This window comes from Lagopus leucura, unplaced genomic scaffold (genome assembly GCF_019238085.1).
Source record: "Lagopus leucura isolate 7727_CA_CO unplaced genomic scaffold, USGS_WTPT01 142-11_obj-0_obj, whole genome shotgun sequence".
NCBI classification, from domain to species: domain Eukaryota; kingdom Metazoa; phylum Chordata; class Aves; order Galliformes; family Phasianidae; genus Lagopus; species Lagopus leucura.
In genome coordinates this window covers 25998-42757 of record NW_024964679.1, presented here as the reverse complement: position 1 = coordinate 42757, position 16760 = coordinate 25998, and the positions used below count along the sequence as shown (strand labels likewise).

Genomic DNA, 16760 nt, shown 5'->3' with positions numbered 1-16760 from the left:
AGAGCTCCTCCAGCACTGGGATGCTTCATCTCTTTGCTTTTAGCTCTAGAACAGCCCAGGCTGACTGCTGCTGCTTCCTGACACGCTGCAGTGAGCTCAGAGCTAGGAAGACAGTGATGCAGCCTCACAGCAGGGCTGGGTGCCAGCACAGCCCCGGGCATGATGCACCCACACTCCAATTCTTACACCCCAAAGGTACAGCGCAGCCCTGACTCAATGAGTGGAATGAGGTCTGAGCAGCAGGAGCCTGCCCTGCTCCAGGCAGCTGCCATGCACAGCTGGCAAGGCGGTGGCATCATGCCCACACCTCCAGCAAGTGTGAGGACAGCTGGGGGGAGCCTGCCAAGGGGGTGGCAGGCTGCCAAGCACCCCACAGGTTTCAGTGACACCCCCCCCCCGGGTGTTTGCAGCCCCTTGTGCCCCTCTCAGGGTGCTTCTTCCTCCAGGTCTTTGCACATCCCTGCAGGAGAAAGGAGCAAGGAAGGAGAACCTTTGCAACTCTTGGCCCTTCTCTGTGCCCCCCAGGCAGCAGGGAAGGGGACGCAGGTGCATGGGGTTCACAGGGCCCCTCCCCATAGCAAGGAGTGAGGAATGAATGGAGCACAGCACGCCTGGCTCTTCTGCTCTGCCCCCCCTCCACCCCCTTTTGGTTTTTTTCTGCCTCCTGGTAAAGCAATAAGAAATCCAAACATTACCATAAATGCTCAAAGCATCTTGGCTCTGTCACGTGGACACCGGCACACACCCTACCAGGGGAGAACACACAGCCAAAACCCTGAAACCAGACAGGCAGGGAGGGAACGGACCTGAAAGCAGCCAGCAGGACAGACAGACTGACAGACACATGGCTTTGCTGTGCAGTGGAAGGGGGTTGCAGGTGGGGCACCCAGGCACCCTATTCTCAGGGGCTCCCCCCGTATCCACGCACTGCCCAGGGCCTTGAATGTCTTTCTCATGGGTCATCTGTTCCACTTGCTCTCCCCTTCCTTAAAAAGCCTTGGGTACGATGCTGGGTGTTCCTCTGCCTGGCGTCACCGTCCAGGCAGTGGGGCCAGGCTGTCTCCTGGGGATGCCCAGCCTGGAAGCTGGCAGGAACTACTCAGCAGGAAGCAGGACCTGCTGTGAGACCTACTCCCTAGCCAAACCTTGGGCTGGTCCTGGCCTTGGAATTATTCTGAGACCTGTGCAGGAAACCGCTTGATGTGGTGCGAGCAGCACTGCCCTGGCTGACCCTGTGCTGAAGCGTCACAACCTGCCGGAAACCTGCCGGCTGCCAGCGCTGAGGCCGGCACGACTCATCACACGCTTGACCCCGCAGCCTGCCCCGGGTGGGGACCGCTCGCAGGGCTAAACTCGCCGCCGCTGGCCCTTTAAATCCAACATAGCGCAAACAACCAATCAGAGGCGCCTCCCCCCCGCCGCGTCCTCCGAACCGCCCAATGGAAAGAGAGTCTCGTCGTGTCCCCCTCCTCCGATTGGCCAGCGCCGCGTTCCCGCCCACGACAAGATGGCGGCGCCCATAGCGGGGGGGCCCCGCTTGGGCCTCGGCTGAGGGCTGCGGCCGGGCCCGGCCCCGCCATGGAGCTGGTGCTGCTGCTGCTGCGCGGCCTGCGCCTGGCGCTGGACCTGCTGCTCCTCCTGCTCGATCTCAACTTCTTCCTGGTGTCCTCGCTGGTGACCGCGCTGCTATGGCTCCTCACCACCGCCGCCAGCCTCCCCGGTGCTGCCACGGCCGGGATGTGGGCCTGCTGGAACGGGCTGCTGGGCGGGCTGTGCGGCCTGGCCGAAGCGGCCTGCGGGCTGGCGCTGGGGGCCGTGCAGGGGCTGGGCGGCCTGCTGAGGGGCTGCTGCTCAGCCCTGGAGGGCCTGAAGGTGCTGGGCCACCTGCTGACCCACCTGGGGCTGCGGGGCAGGGAGCTGCTGCAGCGTGGGCTCTGGAGCGTGCTGGGCTTGGGGCAGGCCGTGCTGAGGGAGGCAGGCGAGGGGCTGGCCATCGGGGTGAGCCTGCTGGCCTACCTGGTCAACAGCATGGTTAATTTGTGCCTGCTGGGCACGCAGAACTTCTTCACCCTGCTGCTGGCTCTCTGGGATTCGGTGGTCAGCCCAGTGCTGCGCGTTGCCGACCTGCTGGCCGCCTTCCTGGCACATGTCTCCAGCAGCGCCATTGCTGTCTCCATCCTGCTCTGGTCGCCCTGCCAGCTGGCCTTCGAGCTGCTGGTCTCCACCGCCGAGCTGCTCATTGGCATCTTCTTTGTCAACGTGTATGGGCTGGCTTTGCTCCTTGCCATCATTGTCGTCAGCGCTGTCATCTTCAACCCCGGGCTGCTCCTCACGCTTCTGGGCCACGTGCTGGGCTACTTTCACACGCTGCCTGCATATCCCCGCCTGCAGCAAGAGGTGTGGAGGCTTTACCAAATGGCCATCCTGATGCTGGGCATGGCCATGACCTCACAGACCTGGCGCAGGTTGGTGGACTGGAGCTTGCAGGTGACCAACTGGAGCCGAGGGGGCAGAACGATGAACCAGGAGAGTGAGCAGCGAGGGGCAGCCCAGGCCCTGGGCAGGCTGATGCTGGCAGGGGACGACCATGCTGCAGCTCAGCAGGAGGAGCAGCCACATGCAGAGCAGGTCCCGCAGGCACATCCAGGGGCGAGTCGAAGCACTGCGTCTGGGCAGCGTCTGCAGGCATCCAGGGACGAGGCGAGCACCTCCTGGGGGAAAGCTCCAAGGAGAGAGCAGCTGAACGCAGCGACTGGGGATGGAGCGGGCGCTCCGGACGACGACCCCTGGATGCTTCTGAAAGAACAAGAGGAACGTAAGAAATGCGTCATCTGTCAAGATCAAACCAAGACAGTGCTGCTTCTGCCCTGCAGGCACCTGTGCCTGTGCCAGGAGTGCACAGAAGTCCTCCTGCAGCAGGCTATCTACCAACGCAACTGCCCGCTGTGCCGCCAGATGATCCTCCAGACGCTCAACGTGTACCTGTGAACTGCGGGGTGGGTGGTTTGGGTTGTTTTTCCAGGTGATTGAACACAACCCTTGCCTCATGCTGGAACGCACGATGGCTCTTTCCTGGGCTGCCCCGAGTTGTTTCCAAAGAACTAAGGATGGTGCTGAAGGACCAAGAAGCTGTCAGAGGTGTCTTTCAGCTACGTTCAGTGCACAACTAGGCTGTAGATCCTGCTAGCAGGCATGGTAGCTGATCTGTGCAGCAGGCTGAAAGGTTGTTTTTTTGTTGTTGTTTTTGTTGTTGTATTTGACAACTTCTGTTTCAAGGCCTGTTGCCTTGAGCCTGTGATCTGAAACAAAGCACAGAGCTGATGACAGGATAAAAGCTGTGCCATCTTGGAAATTACTGGAACTGGTGCGAGGCAAAGGAGTGTTTTTCTACCAAGGCTTGGCCAAAAATCTACCTGGTGGACTGCATTTGCACTCTTTTTTCCTCCTGCCATTTAAGTGGGGCAGCTCCCAGGGAAGGGATTCGCCCGCCCCTTTTGCAGGCTCTAGCAAAGCACACTTGAGCTTTTTAGGCTTTTCTACCAAAGGGCTGAGCCCAGCTCTCAGCTGGAGGACAGCAGGGCTTCTGAGGCTCCTTAACGTCCCAGCTGTTATGGCTTTGGAGTCTGAATTTTCCCTTGCCAGTAGGAGCCACGATGAGCACGATCTCCCTGCAGGACAGCTGACTGCAGAGCTCAGTGCCGCTGCTGCTTCCACACCTATGCAAGACCAGCAAGCACATCCTGTGTTACTTGCATGGAGGGGCTTGAAGGGAGTTTGATACCTGTTGCCTGGAGAACCTGAGCAGCCCTTAGGCTCCCCGAGGCTGGAGAGCATTTCCCACTTCCCAGGCTGAGCTGGCAGGAAGGGGCGGCTCTTTGGGAGTCAAGGGGACACCCCAATCCTCCTTGAAGCCCACTGAGACATTCCAGCTCCAGGCACAAGTGCAATGGACCTGCAAACTTGTGCACGGAGCAGTACCAGGACCACAGCTACGTTTGTTTAGGGCAGGGTTACACTTCTGTTTTGGCTGCGATGTGAAATACATTTTGTTTAATGTAAGTGTCCCCCAAAGTGTGACGAGGCCATCCATTCCTAGCTGGGGAGGGCTGAGGTGCCTCATCCCAGCACGATTCCAAGAAACTGCTGGGCTGCAAGAGAGCCACGTGCTAAAAAGCTTTCCCTTTTTCAGCTGCTTGTCTGGGGTCAGCCATGCATCAGAGCCAATTTTGGCTGGAGCCAGATTGGAAGGAGCCTTGACTCCTCGACTGCAAGCCAAGAGCCTGGGGGCGGCTGGCGTGGCTTTCTCCATTCTCCTGCTAACAAATAATTGATCAGTAATTTAAGCCAAAACGGAGGCAGCGGAGAGGCCAGGCCATGCTGGGAGACGACTGCCCTGCAAACTTGTGCTGTGTCGAGGTCTGGTGGTGTGTGAGAGCAGCTCTGCAGCGACTGCTGTGTGCTGGAGTCTCTTCATCCTCACCTCCAAGCCGTTTCTCCTGCAGCTCAGATGGACTCACCCCTGGTTGGGGCCAGCTAGCGATCTTGGGGTGCAATGTTTCCTATGTGGGTTTCAGGGGACGAAGGACATCTTCTCCAGACTGCAATTTCTCCCTACAAATCTTTTTTTTTATTATTGTAGCAGTCACTGTTTTAGGGGCCCGTTTGTTTTTTGCCTGTTTATAAAAAAAAGAGAGAAAGCTTTGCCTTAAGTTTAACTCTTTGCACTACAAACAAGCAAATTAAAGTTTCCTCTACCAGAAGCTGCCTGCTGCCTCTTTCTTGGGGTGGGCTTCCCTTAGGATCTCCTCTCTGCTCACCCCTGGGCTCCATCACTGACACAGAATTGGATTCTGGGCTGGTGTCACTATGGGCTGCTCAGTGAGGAAGAGAGAAAGCAGTCTGCTTTGCAAAAGGTCTTGAGCTGCTCCTGGAAAGAAGCGTGTGCTTCTCTCTGCTGGACCAAAGCAATTTGTGTTTGGCTTCTCCAGAGCTGGAGCAGCCCAGAGCAGAAGGGCTGAGACTTTCCAGGCTGGCAGAACAAAGCCTGAGGATGCATAATCCCAGCTCTCATGTGTCCTTGGTGCCTCCACATCCTGCTGCCTGTGACAGAGGCTGTTGGCCAGCCCAGTATCCTTAGGGACGGAGGCAGCACAGGGGCAACTTTGCCTCACAAAAAGGCCAGGACAGGCTGAAGTACTTGTGAGCAGATGCATTTGGCCCAGATCTGAGCTCTTGGCAGGCTACTGTGTGCTTTTAAGCACCCTTGGCTTCTCCAGAATCCTTGCAAACTGTTTGGAAAATATCGTTCAGGACCCCGACGGGCAGAGACCTCAGGAGTTTTGGCTCACCCTGCCCTGAACTCACCTGCCTTGGCAGGGCTATGGCAGCAAACAAACTAATTTTAACGAGGAAACTCTCATGTCCTGGCTGAAAGTCGCACAGGGGGATTGCAGGCAGGCTGCAGGAGTGCAGCTCAGCCAGGCACAGTGCCAGCATGGGGCTGCCAAGCCCTGCAGGGGACCGGCTGCACCAGGAGAAACTGAGGCACAGCCTTCAGAAAGCTGAGGTGGGCTGGGGGATGGCAGGGATGATGCCCTGTGCAGCAGATATCCAAGCAGAGGATGCAGAGATGCATGCAGCCACCTCATCCCCCTGTGGTCAAGTGAGAACAGGATGTAAAGGACACAGCCTTCCCCCGGGAGCTGTCCTGCACGCACTTGGCTCACATGCAGCAAGCAATTACAAGAGGAAAATGCAACCATCCCCTGGCTGATGGCAGCCCGCAGTGTCCTGATACTTCTCCAACACCATGGAGCTGGTGTGGGGCTGCAGTGATGCTCACAGACCGGTCACGGGCGTAAGGACTGAGGTCCTGGCTGCATTCCCTTCTGCTAGGATGGGAGCAGTGTGATGCTGCTGGGTTACCCCCACGTAAAAGCACTGAGGTGGGGGGGATGTTGACAGCTTGCTGAACTGAAACCTGCCCCAGGCCTTGGGAAAATCCCTGGCATCCCTTTGTCTGCCCGGCTGCAGCATCCCAGCCCTAATGAGCTGCCATTGCCTTTGTGACAGCAGGGAGCTGGCATGACAGATGCACACTGCAGAACAGCTCAGCCCCCAGCCGATGAGGAGGGAGCAGGTGATGATCAGCAGCAGAACCATGAGGGGCCTTTGGGCTGTTCCCAGGCACCAGCTTTGCTCCCTCATTAGTGGCTCAGAGCATGCTGCATGGGGCTGTGCTCAGCTGGGCTGTGGGTATCATCATGAATGGAAACTCCCTGCTGCCTCCCCAGGGTTTCCATCTCATTGGGGTGCAGATGGAAACAGCACTTGAGCTTGGAGATGATCCCTGGTCCTGCTGGTCCCACTCTACTCACCAGGACATGCAGATCCCTGAAGAAGCCAGTGTCTGCTCTCCTGAAGCCCCCAGCTGGGTCCTCCTTTGGTCTTGTCCCCTTCTTTCAGCTCCTCTGGTTTGTAGGAGCACACCCACCTTTGCTCCTCAGCCACCTGCTGCTGTGAGCTGTTGCCAGATATCGAGGTGGTTCCTATTCCCACAAGGACCAGCGCACAGAGCCCACAGGACCCTCCTGTTTGTCCTCACGCTGCTGTATAGGCACTTTGGATACTCCAACAGGGGCCAATTTCCTAGCATAGCCAGGAGAGCTGATGCACAGTGCTGGTGTGGGCATTGCTGGTGTGCATGCACTGGATAGACCCCTTGGTTGCACATTGAGCCTTTTGCTTGCCCACCTCATCCTCCCCTGATTGAGGACAGCCCCCATCCCCTCCCTCAGGTTGAACTTCTCCTTACCAGGTCAGCCAGGAGTCACCAGAACAGCCATTTCCATACTCTGCTCCTGCAGTTGAAGGTTTGGGCTCCTGGTGGAGACGATCGGTCCACTTGGCATCTTCACCTCCTCTGCAGCTTCAGGGCACACACACAGCCAACACCTCTTGCATGCTGCACACGGCAACCCCAGACTCTCGCTGCAGCCCCAGTCCTGCTGGGTCCAAGCCTCCAGCTGAAGACTGTGACCTTACTGTGGCCAAGGAGCAGTGTGCTGCTCCAGGAAGGGCTGCCAGCACTTCTTCTTTTTTATTTTTTGTTTCTAATTAAATAAACATTTCTGTTCCAGCTGCCACCTCTGTCAGCTGCACAACAAAACCTATCTGCTCACCCTCCTCTTATAGCAGCTTCACCCTCCTTCTGGCCAAAGGGGTGGTGGTCCTTCCCCAACCTGGGTGCAGGTGGAATAGGGGCTGTGGCCACTCCTTCCTCAGGGGCAGCTGCTGGAGCTCGTTAGGGGCTGCTAGGTATTGAGAAAAACTAAAGCCTTTTGTGGCTCCTCTTAACCCTATCCCCTCCCTGTCCTCCTCCCTAGGCAGCTGTGGGCATCTCTATGTTGCTTGGGGGGGGGGGGTCCCAGCAGTCCCCCACTGACCCCATACAAAGCACCCTGGCCAAAAAGAGCATCTCAAGGAGAGCAGAGCCCAGAGCTGCTGCACCAAGCGCTGCTCCCCGCATCATGACAGGGCCTGGAGGATGCTCCCAGCCCCCACGTACCTCCCCTGGCCTCATCCCAACAAAAGTCATTATCCTCCTCCCAGAATAGACAGTTCCGACCATCGATCTGCTCTGCCGCGTTGTTTATCCCTCAGCGGCTCTGCTTACAGAAAAAGCCATCTTCAACCCAAACAGCCGCTTCCGCTGCAACGCGACCCTGCGGCTGGGGCTGGGAGGGAGCTGCAGGGCTCCCGTGGGGAGCGAGCCCTCACGCCTGGCCCCCCATAGCTTCTGCAAGTCCCTGTGGGGCTATGTGTGGTCCCACAAGCACTGCTGTGCTCTGTGTGCCCAGCCGTGATGCAGCGATGTTCCCTTGGCTCCGGGCCCCTGCGCGGTCCCAAGGTCTGCAGGGTTCGCTCCTTGCGCTGCGGGGTTGCTCGTCCCGCTGTCCCCGGCCTGATGGGCAGCACGGCTGCCGAGTGAAGGAGTTCGGCCCCCGGCCAAAAGCCCCCTCCCTGCTCGTCCCCTATCCCCGCAGGACCTATTTTGGGCAGGAATGAGGAAGCTCTTCGTTCCACGGCTAAAAATAGGGATCTTTCTCCCATGTGGATCACTGCTCTCACACTGTATCCCGGGATGGGAGAGGGCTGGCGAACTCCCGAAATCCTGGACACGGTGGGAGGCAACAATTCCCCCTGCCCCGACCTCCGTGTCCCCAGCCAGGTATCGGGGCCCCCAGCCTGTCCCTGCGGGGACGCGACCCCCGAACACAACGCTGTGCACTGCAGGGAGCCGAGATCGGGGGTCTGGGCGGGGAGTCCCTCCCCAACCCCTCCCTCCGCTCGATGATTTAGGGGAAGGCTCGCAAGGAGGGAGGAGGCAAAGGGATGCCGATGCTTCCATCTAGCGGCCTCCCGCTGGCTGTGCTGCCTGCTGGCGTCCAGTCCCCCGCGCTGCGAGCCGGCATCCCTCCGTGCAGCCCCCCGAGTGGTGCCAGCCTCCCCTCCGACCCCTAGAAAGGGCCGAAAAGCAGCAGGAGCAGAGATGAAGACCCTTTTATTGCGGGTGAAGGAGGAGAGGGGCGGCTGGAGGACAGGGGCAAGGACGGGGACACCGGTGACACGGGCTCACTGTGGGATATGGCAGGGGTTGGCAGGACGGGCCCCTCGCCGTGCCAGCGGCCAGGCAGCCCGCAGGGAGAAGCTGGCCGGGGGGATGCTGCGTGCACAGGGGCAACGTGGCCATCAGGTCACTGCAGCTCCCCGGCATGAGCATAGAGCCCCAAAGCTGGGTGCCCACAATCACGCTTAGCTCTGGCACAGAGCTTCATAGGGTGGCAGGGAGAGCATGCCCCTGCCTGGCACGAGGCTATGAAGTCGCAGCAGAGCAAGGGGAGGATGCTGAGCATCCTGGCTTCCAGATGGCCAGATCCCATCCCCAAGGGATGCCCATGGGGTCCCCATCCCCAGCCTCACGCTCAGGCGAAGACGGCGGAGTTCTGCCAGTAGGAGTAGACGAGGAAGCCAGTGAAGGTGCTGTCTGTCTTCACGCTGGAGTAGAAGCCGATGTAGTCCCCGACTCCCACCTGCACCCACACCTCATCCTCGGGCTCCAGGCGAACCAGAGCCCCCCCAGAGAGGGAGGTGGGCTTGGGCCAGTTCCCGTAGTACTGGAAGAAGGAGGCGATGGAGTGTCCGTTCTTCATGATGTCAAACTGCAGGCTGGAGCGGTAGACAGTGGCATGGACTGCAAAGTAGTAGAGGCCGGGCACCTCGCAGGTGAACTTGCCAGTGTTGGGGTCGTAGTGGCCCTGCTCATTGATCAGGACCACGTCAAAGCGGATGGGCTGGTCGGCCAGTGGTGGGCTGCGGGACTCAGAACGCTTGGCGCTGAAGGCGGAGCGGGGGGCCACTGCACATTCACCCTGTGCCCCCTTCTCGCCATGCATGCCATCCATGCCGGGGCTGCCCATCTCCCCACGGGGTCCGGGAGCTCCTGGAGGGATCACAGAGGGGACAGTGTAACCTTGAAGCTGCTGTCCCCAGCGCAACCCCTGCCATCCGAGCTCCCCCACCTCAGCTGCCTAGATCCATCCCAGCGGGGTTCAGCATCCCATAGGTGCTGTCACTCTATCTGGGGGTGCAACATACCCCACAAGGGCAGGAGATCAACTCCCAGGAGCCAAGGAATGGGTGTTGTACCCACACTGGGGTTCCTGAAGCAGGAGGTGGAAGGAAGGGAGAAACACAGTGGTGCTGGTGGCGGCAAGCAGCTGACTCTTGGAGAGTCATCCATGCAGAAGAAGGGTGGTGGCAGCACAAAAGGGGCATTTTTGTGGGATTTCCTCCCAGCTTGGCAATATAGGGCAATGCCAGCGTTCAGACACGAGCTCATTCCCATGGCAAGGATCCCCTACTGACATGATTCCTTACTTACCTGGTGGGCCCATCTCGCCCTTCTCTCCTGGCATCCCCATCGCCCCATCCCGGCCATCTCGTCCGTCTCTGCCTGGCAGACCCTGGCCCCCGTGCAAGCCTGGGGTGCCTGGGATGCCCGGCTGCCCTGAGCACTGCCTGGGGATCTTGTTGTCTTCAATCTGCATGGAGCTGCTGATGAGCCCGAGGAGGAAGAGGAGGAAGAGCTGCTTCATCTCGTCTGCCGTGCAGGGGCTGGGAATGGGCACAGGACACAGGTTACACTCCTGTGGGCACCGTTCAGAAGGTTGGCACCCTGCAGCTGCCTTCAGTTCTCTCCCAGTTGCCTTTTTGGCAGGCGCTTCCTGCACCTGCTGCAACATCCCCATTGCCCACCCAAACCGTGGTGATGCTGGTGCCAGAAACAGGCAGGGGACCAGGCAGGGGATGCAATAACAGTGCACACGTGCCAACACAGGGTTCTGGGTGCTGGATGGGCACTGCTGGCAGGATGCCCACGGGTGACACCGTGCATGGGCTGTGGTTTTGGTAGACAGCAGTGCGTGGCGGGGCGGCAGCTCGGGAGCTGCAGCTGCATCGTGGCCCTGCCCTTGGCAGCATCCCCACGGCCGGCTCCCTGCTCCGAGCCACCCAGCTCCTTGCATACAGCCATCCGGGGCTGCAGCATCGCACTGGGACGTGCTGGGACCACCCTGGTGCTGGGACCTCCCAACAGCCCTCCCATCCCCGGCGCAGCCCCCATCCCTTTCCCTATGGCCTTGCCCTAATGAAGTTTCTCTCTCTCCTCTCCTGGACGTGATGGCTGCAGCAAAGAGGAAAAGGAGGAGAAATGTGGCTCTTTTCTGTCCCAGTGCCAGAGCTGGGACCCCATTGTGTCCATGCCTCCCCACTCACCGCAGTCCCCCTGCTCCTGTCCCCAAGCCCCGCTCTGCTCCGCTGGGATGGCTGCGGCTCTTCCTGACCGCTTTGCTCTGACGAAGGCCCGAGGAGAGGCTGCCTCTCCACCCCCCCCCTCCTCCCCACGTCTCTCCTCCCAAACTCCAAAGGAAATCACGGGCCCCGGGAGCCAAAAACTACAAGACAAGGGGAAAAAGAAAAATAATCCCGCGGTGTCGGAAGCGCTGTAAGCAGGGGGAAGGGAGAGCCAGACAAACAGCCCAGCAGGGCGAGGGGAGGCGTGGGATGAGAATCATCAGTGCTGAAGGCATCTGGGCAGCAGCACAGCATGATGGAATGGGGAATATGAGAGAAAACAGAGGGAAAGCAGAGAGACAGAGTTGGAGAAGGGAGCAGGAGTCCCAGAGGTGTGTGATGCCCTGGCTGGCGCTTTGTCCCTGGCAGAAGGGATAAGGCAAGAGGGGCAGTGAGGCACGCACAGTGTGGCAGTGCCAGTACTAGGAGCACCTGTGGGGGCTGCAGAGGGTGCAGGCGTGGTGCTGCATGGTTCAGGGATGTGGCAGACTGCAGGTGCAGGCAGCAGGCAGGGAGACTGCGGGCATGCGACGAAGCTGGGATGGTGCTGGGCTTTACAAGGCACTCCCAGGTCTCCTTGAATCTGTTCCAGCACTGAGTGCATCCAAGGGATGCTGCAGGGTGCAGTGGTGAGGGTGATACTGCTGGCTGAGCCTTCCTGGCCCACATACCCAAAAGCTGGGTGCTTGCATGGGACCTGGCTGCTCTCCCCTAGGTGTGAAGGGGCTGTTGGTTTTGGCCAGCTGACAGCTGGTTTGTGGCCACAGAGTGTTGCCAGGCTGTGGCCAGTGGGGTGGCTTGGTGCCAGCATGGCCAGCAAGGACAGAGCCCTGGCTGGAGTGAGTTCTGCTCCCTGCACCATGGAGATGCCTGCATGACACTCTCCAAGAGCCATCCATCTCCCTGGGGTCCCCCCATCCCATTGAGGGCACAACAACCAGCCCATGTCCTCCCTGCAACTGGGACAGTCCTGTGTCCTATTATTCCTGCCCACGCTCCTGGCTTTCCTCTCTTAGCCCACGCCTCCATTTCTGCAGTATAATCTGGCAGACCCTCTCCAAACACACCTCCTGCTCCATCAGCTGCTCATGCTTTTTATTTTGCTGTCTCTGGGGCTGGGGGACAGCCTGTAGCCCAGCTCACCCTGGCCCAGCCCTGCTCCATTCACGGAGCGTTAACAGCTCTGCTGCTGAGGGCTCAGATTCCCTCTCTGGGAACTCAGTCCTGCAAAAAGCCCGTGGCATCTGGGCACTGAACTGGGCCTCCACTCCTCTTTCCTCGCCATCTCAGGGCTGGAAGCACTCCACGGGGTCGTTGGAGTCGGGCAGGATGTTGCAGTTGATGGGCCAGAGGATGCCGAGGAGACCCAGGGAGTGCTGGCAGCGCAGCTCAGCAGCCAGGCAGACAGCACGGCAGGGCTGCAGGACACCCCCATCTGGTGTGCACTTGGGCACAAAGAGGCTGCAGATGAGCAGGCGGAGGTGCTGGTAGCAGGCGAGCTCCATCAGCGTCTGCAGGAGAGAAGCAGTGAGCACAGTGTGGTGCAGAGCACCCAGCTGCAGCCCAGCAGCTCACCTGGTAGTCTTGCAGCACCTCGGCAGCTCCGGCCTGGTCTGGGATGGCCAGCCAGATGTTGGGGAAGGAGGTGGCATTGTAGCCCAGCCCTAGGCACATCTCCACCTCCACTGGCTCGCAGATGGAGCCTGCACAGGGTGAGGTGCAGGGTTAGGGTTGAGTTAGGGGTTATATATCACAAAGTATCCGATGGCCTCCAGGTCCAATGGCTGTGGGGGGGCGTCCCCCAGCCGTGGGCACTCACCAAATGCAGGGTAGGAGACACCAGTACAGTTCAGCTCATCGGTGCCATCGGGGCAGTCGTGCCAGCCGTCGCACACGGACTCCAGCGCCCGGCACTCACCGTTGCCACAGGAAAACTCTGTGGGGCTGCAGGTCTCTGCCAGAGCAGGGTATGGGGATGGGCACGGGCACAGAGCTGGGGGACCTCAAGCCCAAGCTCCTGCTCCAAGAAGGGTCAGACGTGGGGGAAAACCCGGGCTTCCTTGAGCCTGGCCTTGGAAACCCACAAGGATGGAGACCACACAGCCCCCCCTGGCACTCTGCTCCCTGCCTGCCTACGTACTTTCTGTGGCATTGCGGGCTTGGTAGGTGGCAAAGAATCCAGTGTCTGCTACTCCTTCATCTGCCACAAAGAGGACTGTCATGACGTGGCGTGATGAGGTCAGGTTAGGTGGCAGCTGGTGGCCACAGAACCTGCAGGGAGATGGGGCAAGAGATGGCATTGGGTGTGCAGAACCCTAAACCTCATCTTCTGGCTCACTTCAGCATCCTGCTCCGTGCCTCAGTTTCCCCATCTGAGCCACAGGACCCACACCTGCCCATGAGGCTGGCAGTCCCGGTGCCTGCGCTGTCGTGAACCTCCACGAAGTCAAAGCTGCAGTCCTCGTGTGACTCCAGGCTGAAGTTGTGGAAGTGCAGGTCTATGATGTGACCCAGGGGCACGGAGATCTGCCAGAGGCACAGCTATGGGGACAGCCGTGAGAGCTGTGAAGCCGGGCAGGGGCACGGGATCTCCCTGACAGGAGGAGGCCTTCCTTCCTCCTGCCCTCCTCCTCCTCCTCCCAACATCCCTTCTCTCACCTGCTGGTGTGGGTATGGCTGGGGGTGGCTCGGGGTGGAGAAGTGCCCCTCCAGAGCAGTCAGCGGCCCCCCACACTCTGGAGACACACACAGCACTCACACACATGGCAGCTGTGCCCCCTTTTCCCTCTACCATCACCTCCCTGGGGCTGGGGGGAGAGGAGGGGGGGTGTCACACGCTGCCATCCCACCTTTGTGCTTCACGCTGCAGTTGGCCTCATCGCTCCGGTCCTCGCAGTCGTGGAACCCATCACAGACAAAGCCCAGGTGGATGCAGAGCCCCTGGTCACAAAAGTGCTCATCCCATGCACAGCTCTCTGCAGAGTGAGTGCAGGTGTCTGGGCTGGTCACCCATACCCACATCCATACCCACATCCACATCCATACCCACATCCACATCCATACCCATACCCAAATCCATACCTATACCCACATCCATACCCAAATCCACGTCCATACCCATACCCACATCCATATCCAAATCCACATCCATACCCACATCCATACCCATACCCATACCCACATCCATACCCCTGGGTATTTTGAGGCCAACCCACATGATGTACTCACTCTCACTGGGGGCCACAGCACGGTACCGAGCACTGAAGCCTGGTGCCCCCACACTGCCATCGGAGACAAAGGTGACACGCAGGTGGTTGGAGATGCTGTTGAAGGTTGGGGGGACCACGCTGCCACAGAACCTGGGAGCACAGTGGGGGTAGCAGCGCTGCTTGCACCAGCCCTGGGTATGCCACCCCCTCCTTGGGCACATACAGCCCTACCTGGCAGTGCCCCCCCGGGTCCCCTGCTCCTCATAGAGTTCCAGCCGGTCGAAGAGACAGGAGGCGGTGCCCTCCACGCTGAACACATCCACCGTCAGCTGGATGGCCATGCCAGCTGCCACCTCAATGTGCCATATGCAGAGAGCATGGGGTGGGTAGGGGTCGGGGTGGTTGGGGGAGCTGAAGGAGCCCTCGGGGCCACGCAGGGTCCCACCGCACGCTGCATATTACAAATGGGTTTGGGTTAAGGGACATGGGGACATGGCCTCCATGGTGTGTCCCCCGCGTGGGGACTTACCTGGTGCCGGAGTGCTGGCTGCAGGTGGTCGGCCATGGGTTGGGGGAGAGGGTTTGGGGTCCTGGGGGTCTCTCTGGCTGGGTGCCACAGTGGTGGTGGCGGTGCTGCGGGCGGGCAGGGCTGCAGCCGGGGAGTGAGGTGGTGGCGGGGATGTCAGCTCTGCACCAAGGGGGATGGATGTAGTGTGGGGAGGGAGCTCTGAAAGCACACCCAGTCACGGCACGTTCCCCCAACTCTCCCTGCTCACAGCACTCACGGTGGATGACGATGCCCAGCAGGAGGGCGATGAGGAAGAGGAGAACAGCACTCATCAGAGCCACGCAGAGCCAGGTGAACCTGCAGTCAGCACGGTACTGCCAGCCCGCCTGCACCCAGAGCTGCCGGCCTGGGGAGGGCGAGGAGAGAGGGCAGAGCGAGGTGCTGCCGTGTCCCCAGCCCTGTGCCACCCACTGAGCTCAGCCTCTCGTCCCCAGAATGCCAATGACTCCCCATGCATCCCCACACCCCCACAGAGAGCACCCCATGGCTGGGCTCCCAGTGACCCCATGGACACGGGCGCATGTACAAACTCCATGCAGGTACCGAGGGCATCCTGGGGTGATGTGGCTCCCAGCCCATCCTCGTCCGTTGGCTGCTCAGCTGGAGGCACTGCCAGGGGCTCCTCTCCCTCAAAGACGGGGTTGCAGAACTCAGTCTGAACAAAAGCAATGGTGCGTGGCACTGTGGGGACTGCACTGTGGAGACCCATCGGGTGGCACCCCTGCCCCAGCCCTACCTTGCTGCGCTCCAGAGCCTCGGGGCAAAGCGTGATTTCGGTGAAGTCCTTCATGGTAGCAGCACTCCTGGTACAGAGCACTTAAAAGCCCCCCCAAAGTGCTCTGCTCCGCAGCATAGTTGCATATCCCTCCATCCACTGCTCTCTGGATGCTCCCATCGCATCCAGTGCTGGCTGTGCCCACGTGTGCTCAGCCCCACAGAGCCCTATGGCTGTGTGGGGAGCCCTGGGAAGCCCTGCTCCCCTCGGTGGGCCCCTTCCCTCTGCCCCGTTAATCCAGCTCAGCTGAGGATGCCGAGGTCAGGCCCTGGCACGGAGATCCCACATCTTAAAGGGGAAAGTGTGCTCGCACCAGAGCTGGAAGATTGCCCCAGAGGCTGGGGACATGGCTTTCCAGGTGCTGGTGGGAGTGGGGCAGCCCTGGAGGGGCTGTGTTGGGTGTGCACCCCTCCTTCCCTCTTGTCCCCCCTTGCTGATGTCTGAGCGCTGCTGCCTGCGTTCCTGCTGCCTTTTAATGCCACAGGACTGTGCCTGAGCTGGGCAGAAAGAGGCTTTTGTTCAGGGCTTTGGGGGCAGAACATGGGCACAGTAGGAGGAGGAGAGGCTCCCTGTGCCCCATGGACACACCACAACCACATCCACTTGCTGCAGGCGAGCCCCATGTCACGGTTCCTTCTAGATTGAATCCTGACTCAGTTTCCCTCCTGCTGCTGGAGCCCTGAGCCAAGCACACACGCACACAGCGCTCTGTTCCAGCTAAAATTTATTCCTACACGAGTCTCCCTTGTACGAGACACATCCTGCCCATCTTGCTTACACAGTAAACAAGCCACCTGCCGAGCTGTAGCACTGCCCCAGCCCGGGACCCACCTTTGCCCCCCAGCCCTGCCGGGATGCCCCTAGGGGATGTGTTCGGGGCAGGGGGGCTCAGCCCACGCCCAAAGCAGGATGGGTGCTGGATTGGACTGGGGCTGGGGTTGTGCTGGGTCAGTTACGTGTCCCCCCCCATTGCACCTCAGGCAGGGCGGGATGGGGAGGAGAATAAATTAGAGAAAAGGCTAAAAAGGCCACTGGCGTTTGCTAGCTGCAGGATGGAGCAGTGGGGCTAGGTGAGCATCTCTAGGCACCCCATGGGGCTCTTGGTGAAGAGGGGAAGAAAGCCCCAGTACTGGAAAGGTGCTGCCCACCCCCCCACCCCTCCTCACCCCCCCTGTAGGACGGACATCCCTGTGCACCCCAAGGGCCTCCTGCGCCCCGAAATGGTTTAAGGCACCGTCGTATAAGGAGGTGGGTCAGCCCCCCCGGTGTGAGTCCCTGGGCAGCCAGGAAGGAT

At 60.0% G+C, this 16760-nt stretch overlaps 3 protein-coding genes across 3 annotated transcripts; 1 reads left to right on the top strand and 2 right to left on the bottom strand.

Annotated features, from left to right (window-relative positions):
- The first annotated feature begins 1553 nt into the window (after window positions 1-1553).
- RNF26 (ring finger protein 26) lies at window positions 1554-4760 on the top strand. Its single transcript, XM_042892202.1, has one exon. The coding sequence runs from the start codon at window positions 1579-1581 to the stop codon at window positions 2986-2988; it is 1410 nt and encodes a 469-aa protein (XP_042748136.1). The 5' UTR covers window positions 1554-1578; the 3' UTR covers window positions 2989-4760.
- A 3786-nt stretch (window positions 4761-8546) lies between these two features.
- On the bottom strand, window positions 8547-10936 carry C1QTNF5 (C1q and TNF related 5). The gene is made up of 3 exons (XM_042892201.1): window positions 10837-10936; window positions 9944-10176; window positions 8547-9502 (listed from the first exon to the last, which is right to left on the bottom strand). Exons 2-3 carry the CDS (start codon window positions 10155-10157, stop codon window positions 8985-8987), a joined length of 732 nt encoding a protein of 243 aa, XP_042748135.1. The 5' UTR covers window positions 10158-10176; window positions 10837-10936; the 3' UTR covers window positions 8547-8984.
- A 1065-nt stretch (window positions 10937-12001) lies between these two features.
- LOC122191803 (membrane frizzled-related protein) lies at window positions 12002-15687 on the bottom strand. Its single transcript, XM_042892199.1, has 12 exons — window positions 15218-15687; window positions 14909-15101; window positions 14653-14811; window positions 14355-14574; window positions 14143-14273; window positions 13764-13889; window positions 13573-13649; window positions 13307-13455; window positions 13055-13185; window positions 12734-12868; window positions 12490-12617; window positions 12002-12425 (listed from the first exon to the last, which is right to left on the bottom strand). Exons 1-12 carry the CDS (start codon window positions 15479-15481, stop codon window positions 12201-12203), a joined length of 1938 nt encoding a protein of 645 aa, XP_042748133.1. The 5' UTR covers window positions 15482-15687; the 3' UTR covers window positions 12002-12200.
- Between the last annotated feature and the right edge of the window lie 1073 nt (window positions 15688-16760).

Bases quoted from the DNA above. Each gene is read 5' to 3' on its own strand.
- RNF26 (XM_042892202.1), top strand. From the start codon at position 1,579: ATGGAGCTGGTGCTGCTGCTGCTGCGCGGCCTGCGCCTGGCGCTGGAC.
- C1QTNF5 (XM_042892201.1), bottom strand. From the start codon at position 10,157: ATGAAGCAGCTCTTCCTCCTCTTCCTCCTCGGGCTCATCAGCAGCTCC. The intron at 9,503-9,943 runs GTAAGTAAGGAA...TGATCCCTCCAG, and splicing joins GGGCGAGATGGGCCCACCAG to GAGCTCCCGGACCCCGTGGG.
- LOC122191803 (XM_042892199.1), bottom strand. From the start codon at position 15,481: ATGAAGGACTTCACCGAAATCACGCTTTGCCCCGAGGCTCTGGAGCGC. The intron at 14,274-14,354 runs GTAGGGCTGTAT...CTGTGCTCCCAG, and splicing joins ACCCGGGGGGGCACTGCCAG to GTTCTGTGGCAGCGTGGTCC. The intron at 12,618-12,733 runs GTGAGTGCCCAC...CACCCTGTGCAG, and splicing joins TGTCTCCTACCCTGCATTTG to GCTCCATCTGCGAGCCAGTG.